At 62.4% G+C, this 7630-nt stretch overlaps 1 protein-coding gene across 1 annotated transcript; it reads right to left on the bottom strand.

Annotated features, from left to right (window-relative positions):
• Positions 1 to 3358: 3358 nt before the first annotated feature.
• Positions 3359 to 7630, bottom strand: LSCM1_03226 (uncharacterized protein; the record flags this gene model as incomplete). The annotated part of the gene is made up of 1 exon (XM_067320774.1): positions 3359 to 7630. One exon carries the CDS (start codon positions 7628 to 7630, stop codon positions 3359 to 3361), a length of 4272 nt encoding a protein of 1423 aa, XP_067177384.1.

Below are 7630 nucleotides of genomic sequence, written 5' to 3' on the forward strand. Positions count from 1 at the left end.
TTCGGCTCGCTCACAACCGTTTATCGTCCTTCGCTGCCGCGCGTGTGCCTGATACCCGTCGTGTGAAATGTGTGTGTGTGTGCGCCTCGCTTGGCCATCGCCGGGACTTCTTGCGCCTCGCTCTTGCTCCCCTCGCGCTTCCATGTGCAGTTCGGCACGTGTACGCCTCTTCACGGTGACATTCGCCGCAGCACCCCCGGCCTGTCGCAGGCCCAACCGCTCCGCGGTGCGAAGCAGTCGTGCTTACACCGCGCATCCAGGCGCCGAGTCGGCCCATCTCAGCACATCCGCCTCGACCGTTACTCGCTCGGCCCCTCCCGCTGCGAGCATCACCGCCCCACAGCCGCTCCAGCGATGCCAGGCGCCACCTGCCGCACCTCTCGCGGCCCGGCTCAGGCTCCCCACCAGTGGGCAGTGAGGGCCGCGCAAGGCATCTTCGAGTCACGCTGGCACGCTGCCTATCACGTGGATGGCGCGAGCACGCCTACGGTCGCAGGTCGCTCCGAGGCGACGCCATCCGCAAAGCTACATACACGCGGACTCGGATACGCCGTAGGTGCGTCACCCCGCTCCCAACAGAAGCGCATCAGCATCAGCAAAGGCCGCAGGGAGGGCTGCGCGGGCTACCCGCACAGAGTGGGGCACGGCACACACACACACAAGCCGAGACGCTGCCCCGCCAAGAGGGGTGTCCCCACCACCACCGCCAACAGTCAACAGCCGTTCATCACGGAGCGCCGCAATTAGGCGACGAAAGTAGGAAAAAAACGAGGGCGTTGAAGGATGCGCGTACAGCTGTGTGAGGTGCCGGGAGAGAACGTCGGCTGCAAATAGAGCTGCGAGATGAAGGGCTGACAACACAAAAAATGCTGACGGCGACGGCCACCCAGCACCACCTGGTCAGTGGCAACATGGTAAATTAACCGCCAAAGAGAAGAGTGGGGCCACTGGGAAGCGGCAGGTTGTCATGCCCTCCGTACGGGTGAGCGCAACCGTGCGTATGGGGTGGAGGGGGAACGGGGGAGTGAAGTCCCCGTAGAGGGAAGACTGGAGAGAAAGAGAGAGAAGAGCGAAGGAAGGGGGGAGTATGCGTACTGCCCTGAACCCGCCGCCGTGGAGGCGCCAGTCCGTGTGGATGTGTGTGAGTCTCCCACTCCATCGCTTCTCTCCCTCTTCCTCTGCACGGCCCACAGAGCCCCTCCTCCTGCAGGCGCCCACAACCGTTGGCACCCTTCCCCTCCCCACACACACACACATCACTGCTTCTCTTTCAATTGCTCCATCTCGATCTCCCTAATCTTGTCGACGCGGCCGCCGTGGCGCCCCTCTCTCGACACCTCTGTCGTGAGGAAGGTTGTGATAATATCGCGGACAACCTCCAATCCACTGGTGCGTACCCCTACGCACAAAACGTTAGCGTCGTTGTGCTCGCGACTCAACTGCGCTGTCACATGGTCGTGACAAAGCGCCGCGCGAACACCTCTATACTTGTTGGCCGCAATCGACATCCCTATGCCGGTCCCGCAGAGTAGGATGCCGATATCAGCCTCGCCCTTCAAGATGGCCTCGCATACCTGCGCGGCGTAGTCGGGGTAGTCGACGGACGCTGCGGAAGAGGGGCCCATGTACAGTACCTTCGACGCCACTCCAGTGGCGGCCACCATTTCAAGGATCTCCTGATGAGCTCCGAAGGCAGCATGATCGCAGCCCAGAGCAACACGCTTTGACATGATTCGACGCGAGGGAGCCAGGGGAGGGGGAGAGAGAGGAAGGGTAGAGTGAGGTGTGGGAGAGCTTCGGGGGGATAGGAGGCAAGAAAGGAGGTGAAGCCGTGGCACTCCGCTGATGGTGTACGCGTGTCCGTCGGCGTGGGCGTGGGCGTGGGTGACAGAGAAGGACAACGGAAAGGGCGAAAGCGGCGTGGAGCAGAACGGGGTGCACTACCGAGGCGACTACGCTCTCGAAGCTGACGCAGGAGAGTGAGTGGCGGAGAGGCGAAAGGGGCCCGAGCACAGAGGAAATCAAACACGCATGTGTGTAGGAGCGATAAGACAAAAAAATGTGAAAGGCACGTCATACGCATGAGCAGAATCGGTGCACGGCCGGGAGGAAGGGCAGATGGGTAAGAAGCGACAAGCAGTGTTCGAGAGAGAGGAACAAGAAGGATGCAGAAGGAGGAGAGGCGTCAAGGGACGGCATGAAGTAAGACCGTCACCTTCACACTCGGAGCGCCGCTAAACGGCATCCTCGCTCGAGAGGCCCCGCGAGCGAGAGAGGCTTTGTCATGAAGAACGGGTGCGAGCATGCGGGCACGAGCATACACCCTTGGCACAGGTGCGCCTACGTGTTGGTATGCGGCGGAGGATTCACGCTTCGCACCACTTGAAACTTTACGAAAACAAAAAGGAAACGGCACTCTCGTGCCGGCGCACTCTTCGAAAGAGGCGGCCATCCGTCCATGCCCCTCGAGGCACCACGAAGGCGCGGGGGAAGGCGGCCCACAAGGCGGCATATCCAGAGCGCCTCTCTTTTCCGTCCTGCCCCACCCTTCTCTCGCTCTCTTCTGCCCGTTTCCCGTCTGCTACTGCTCCTGGGGCGGTGTAGTGAAGCTGCGAAGGTAAGGGAGTGTTTCTGTCTCGTGCGGCACACACACACAGAGACCAGGTGCATCCCCCTCCGTCCGCCCCCTCCTTTCCTCTACCCCTGCCTCGGTCGCCCCTCCCCCCCTCAGCCCCTTTCTTCCTTCCCTTTAGCGCTTTCGCTCCGCCTTTTCGCCTCACGCCTGTGAGGGCGTCAGCTGGCACCGTATACGTCAGAGTGGGGTGGAGTGGACATGCAGAGGAGGAGGGGGGCGAGGATGGAGACGTCGCGGGCGCTTCCTTGACACAATGCATACGTACATCCACAAGCACTTGGCCACACAGACGTGGAAAGGGGGGAGGCTGACCTCACAGCTCCTTTTTTGTTTTCCATCGACGGTTCCACGAAGCATTTGCAGCAGGGCCCCAAATAAATAAAGAAGACGCACACGCACAGCAGCACGTCATGTAATCTGTGTCACCCCCTCCCCCCCACCCCCACCCCCTCTGTCTGTTTGAGCGTGCCGTCCTATCACGCCTGCTCTTCGGCCTGACTACCAGAACGAATGACGCCAGCGGAGACGAAGAAGGAAACGAGAGGGGATCCATGAGCGGCAAGCAGGCCCGTTGCCTTCTGGATGCGCATCTACTGTTCTCTCGAACGTTAGCGGTAAGTAAGCGCCACACCACACAGCCGACCTTTGTTCCGCTGGGCACTGGACCTCCCTCAACTCCTCATCGCATGCCTCTCGCTGTTCCTCCCCCCGTGCCCTCCGCCGCTAACACTGCGAGAAGCGCGGCATGAAGAAGTCTGGCAGAATGCGCATCAGGAACAGCGCCATCGTCTTGTACTCGCCGAATGCGACTTCGGTGCTGAAATACACCGTCTCGACGTACCGCTGGCACGAGGCGTAGTAGCCGACCCACAGGCACAGCAGGCGGAAGAAGCTGCGATAGAAGCAGCCGCCAAATTCGCGCTGGTACACACTCCCCTCGTGCGGGGGATCGCAGGAGCCGTAGGCCATGAAGGAGGGGCAGCGCCTTGGTAGCTCATCGGGAGCAAGCCCCCCTTTTGTCGTGGAGCGGCCCTCGTCCGCTGAGCTCGCGAAGGAGTCTGTGATGGAGGGCGCCGTCTTGTCGAGCTTCGAGCGCTCCTTCCTGGCCTCCTGGGCCTTTGTGGTGTCGCGCCCGCTGCACGTGCAAATTCCTAGGTCCCCGGCCAAGGGCATCGGCGCCTGGCAACGCCTCGCCTCCCGCTCCCTTGCCCGGGCTGCGCGCTCCTCCGCCAACCACACACGGTGTCCATGCTGCGCAAAGGACCTCATGTTCGCCAATACGTCGCGAATGTTCGCCTCTGCCGCAGCAGCGCTCTCCCTCGACCTCTCCGTAGCTGCCACACGCAAAAACACCAGCAGCACCGTTGTCACGACGGAGAGGCGGCTGTTGTCCTCCATGGACTCGATGTTAAGCCCACAGAGGGCGCTGAAGATAAGTTTGTGCGGCTCGCCGAGCAGGAGTTGAGCGAGCGGGGCCAACTCCTCCAGCCGCGCCGCGTCTTCGGCGGTCTCTACGGTGGGATGCAGATGCTCCGTCGAAGACTGCGGCGATTGCGGGGTGCTCAAGATTCCCTGCGTCTGTGATGAGAGCGACTCCGAACGGGACGCCGGCGGCGGCGCCTTCGTGCCACCCTCGTCACGACGGCCAAAGAGTGCCGCACGCAAGCGAGGCGGCGGCCCCACCATGGGCAGCGGGCAGTCCCTGCGTAGCAGTGCCAGATCACTCTCGTCACACATCAAGCCTGGGAATGGGCGGTGCTCAGGGGCCTGTCGGTGCGGCGTGCGTGCAAGCAAGCACACCAGCTCTCTCAACAGCTCCTCCCTTCGCGGTCCTTGGGCTGGCGCCAGGCTGATCTCGCATGTGTACTGTCGCGAAACGCGAATCACGTATGAGATGCGGACAGCGTCGCCGGAGATGATATCACTTGTGCGACCGATGCCGGGCAGCGTCGGTGGCAGCCGCACATCGTCCACCGAGTCGTTCACCGGCTTCGAGAGGTAGTTGCCGGTGGAGCGTAGCCCCGGTGTGAGAGAAAGCAGCAGCGCACGCAGCAGGTGATGCGTGTCGACACCGAAGGTGAAGAGGCGGCGCAGCAGCACGCTACCAAACGGCTCGTGCTCCCCTCGCTCCAGGGGTGGCCGCTTCAAGATCTCCTCGACCTCCTCATGCGCGGCAGAGAGAATGACGGGGTTCTGCCGGTTCGCGTTGCTCACCGCCTCGTTCAGGTGTGACAAATCCCGATCCCCAACCACATAGGCGCACAAAGTGCGCAGGTTACCGGCATGGTAGCGGAGCAGCTCACCGAGGACTTGAAGCATGTTCGACAGCAGCCGCGCCGGCGTCATGGACCCGCTCAGTCCCGGAATGCGTGTGCCATTGTAGATGCGCTCGAGAACGCTCGTAAGCAGCAACTGGCCAAGCTTTGTCTGCGGGCAGTCCGGGTCGTCGCGGTAGGCTTCACGGAACAGAAAAGTGCGCAGGTAGGAGTCCAGTGTCTGGTACAAGCTTACGCGGACACAGCTGTCTTCTTGATCACGGTGCACGACACAGGCGATGGCCTCCGCATTTCTCCGCGCGCTGGCCACGACGTCGGGATCCTTGACGACCAACTCCTGCTCTCGACGGTCTTGCGCGTTCCAGTACTCGTAAAGGCCGCGCAGCAACTCCATCTTGCGCATCGTGTCGGGACCATGCTGGTGGTTCTCCGCCTCCTCCTCGGCCATCTGATTGGGGTCGCGCAGGTACACGATGGCGAGGTCGCCGAGAAGCTTGAGGAGTGGAACAAGACGCCACGTCGCCGGGTAGCGCAGCGAGCCGTCGGCAAGCGTGGCCGGCTCCTCATGGTCCGAAAGGGCAGGTGACGGCAAGTAGCGCGGCAAGGCCCGCAACTTGTCGGGCAAGTTCACGTGCGGCGGTACATCCACGAACGCTGGCAGCGACGGGTCCAGGCCAAAGGCGACCTCCAGCATCGGCACAGACCGAGGCACCCACCGGCAGTCCCGCAGTGCCTTCCACGAGTCGCTGAAGTAGAAAGTCGAGAGGAACATGTTCAGCAGGTACAGCACTTCGCTCTGTGACTCGACGATGCGCTGCGTGTCGACGGGGTCCAGAAAAGCGAGATCGTCCACGCGTGGCAGCGGCTCAAACAGCTCCGCCGAGAGTCGCTCATTAGCCGCGTAAAACTCCTCCAGTGTCGGCGGCCGCGGCGTAGGCGCGACCGTGCGACGCACAGTCAAGCAAACGAGTGCGTGGCGGTTGTCGTCCCTCTCTGGAATCAAGGAAGGGTCACGTAGACGCCAGCGCTGCCGCGTGTCGGCCGCCCCCACCCACCAGTGAATGTCCATGATGGACTTGAAGCTATGATCCATGTCGTCCTCCTCGATCATCTCGCGGTCCAGCATCCACTGCAACAACCTCGACTGGTCCTCGGCTTCGAACTGGTTGGTAGCGATGCGGTTCAGAAACGCTATCTGATCGGGCCCCTCAAGAGGTCCCCGAGGGCGCCCCACCTGGATGGCGGGCTGCGCCGGCACACTACCGCTGTCGCCGCCGACTCCCCTTTCAGGGCCGCCCTGCTCCGGAGGAGTGGACACCAGCAGCGGCAACGACAGCGCCGCACCGGGTGCGGCACGGTTCACGCCGAGCGCCGCGCTTGCTGCGCCACTGCGTACCGTGGTGCGGATGTACTCGATGTACTCCGACAGCGCCGCCGTCTCGTTAACAGGGGGCAGAGGGGCAGCGGAAGGGTTGGTCGACGCAGTGGACGCGGAGGGCTGCTGCAGCGGCGGTGTTGGTCGCCGCACGGAGTTCATGGACTGCACGGGCGCTCGAGGCGCTTGCCCCTGGGACTGCCGTAGTCCCAGCAAGCGCTCGATTCCGGCAAAGAGAGTGGGGAGGGAAGAACCGTCGACGAGGAGGTCTGCCGTGCCGTCACTTCCGCCAGACGCACCGCTCCCCTCTGGCTCCTCATTGTCTGTCCACTGGCCATCCTCCTCCTCACCCTCCCAGTTGGTGCCCTCGTCGCCGAGGAGCACCACGCTGGAACGGCTGCCAGCACGAATCGCGTTGGCGGCTCTCTGCACGTCCCTTGCAATCAAAGTAGTCTCTGTGGGTAGCATCATCATGGAGCGTCCGCCCTGCTGTATGCGCAGCCCATTTGGTCGCAGCTCGCACAGACTAATGAGTGTCGACACGAGCCCCTCCTCACCAACCAACCACAGCACGTTACTGTCCACCACCCGCTGCACCTGCCGCAGCACCGCCACCGTTTCCGGGTAGTGTAGCCGGCGGGCCACGATCGGGTTCTGGCCTTGGGCAAGGCCGGGCAAAATAAGTAGTGCGAGAAAGCGGCAGAAGGCAGCTAACGCCATCGGCGAGGCACGCCGCAAAGCGCGGATGAGCGAGGGGTTTTTGCTGATCTCCAGCACTGGGCCAACGCAGGCGAGAATGTGCTCCAGCAGGCCCGTCGCGGTAGCCCACAGGGAGCTGTCTTCAAGAAACTCAATGAGTCTATAGAACACTCCCGGGTAGCGGTCGTAGATCACCCAACCGAGGTCGTTTTGATCTGCCACCAGGTCGGTCAGCTGAAGCATCACCTCTGCGTAAATACTGATGATAAGCTCAAGGGTGCGCTGCCGCCGTCCTCGCTCGAGGGCGGTCATGCGGTGCGACGCGCGCTCTAGCGAGAAGCGCAAGGGGTTGAACGGATCGCAGAGGATGAGGCAGTAGATGTCCAATCCGCCACTCGCCAGAAATTCGCATGCGAAGCGCGTCTCATCTTTCTTCTCCAGAATATCACCAGTGCTGCTGAGCCTCTTCGACAGGTCGCTGTACTGACCTTCGAGCCACAGCTTCCACATGAGCGAGATGGACGCCTGCGCCGACGTGTCCGAGACGAGCCTACTGGTCTGCGGCACGGTATGGTAAGCATACGTAGGCATGCGGCGCGGCGGCAGCGGCTCTCGCCCACTGGTTACAAGACTACGCAAGGGCAT

Source organism: Leishmania martiniquensis, chromosome 28 (assembly GCF_017916325.1).
Source record: "Leishmania martiniquensis isolate LSCM1 chromosome 28, whole genome shotgun sequence".
Classification (NCBI taxonomy): Eukaryota; Euglenozoa; class Kinetoplastea; order Trypanosomatida; family Trypanosomatidae; genus Leishmania; species Leishmania martiniquensis.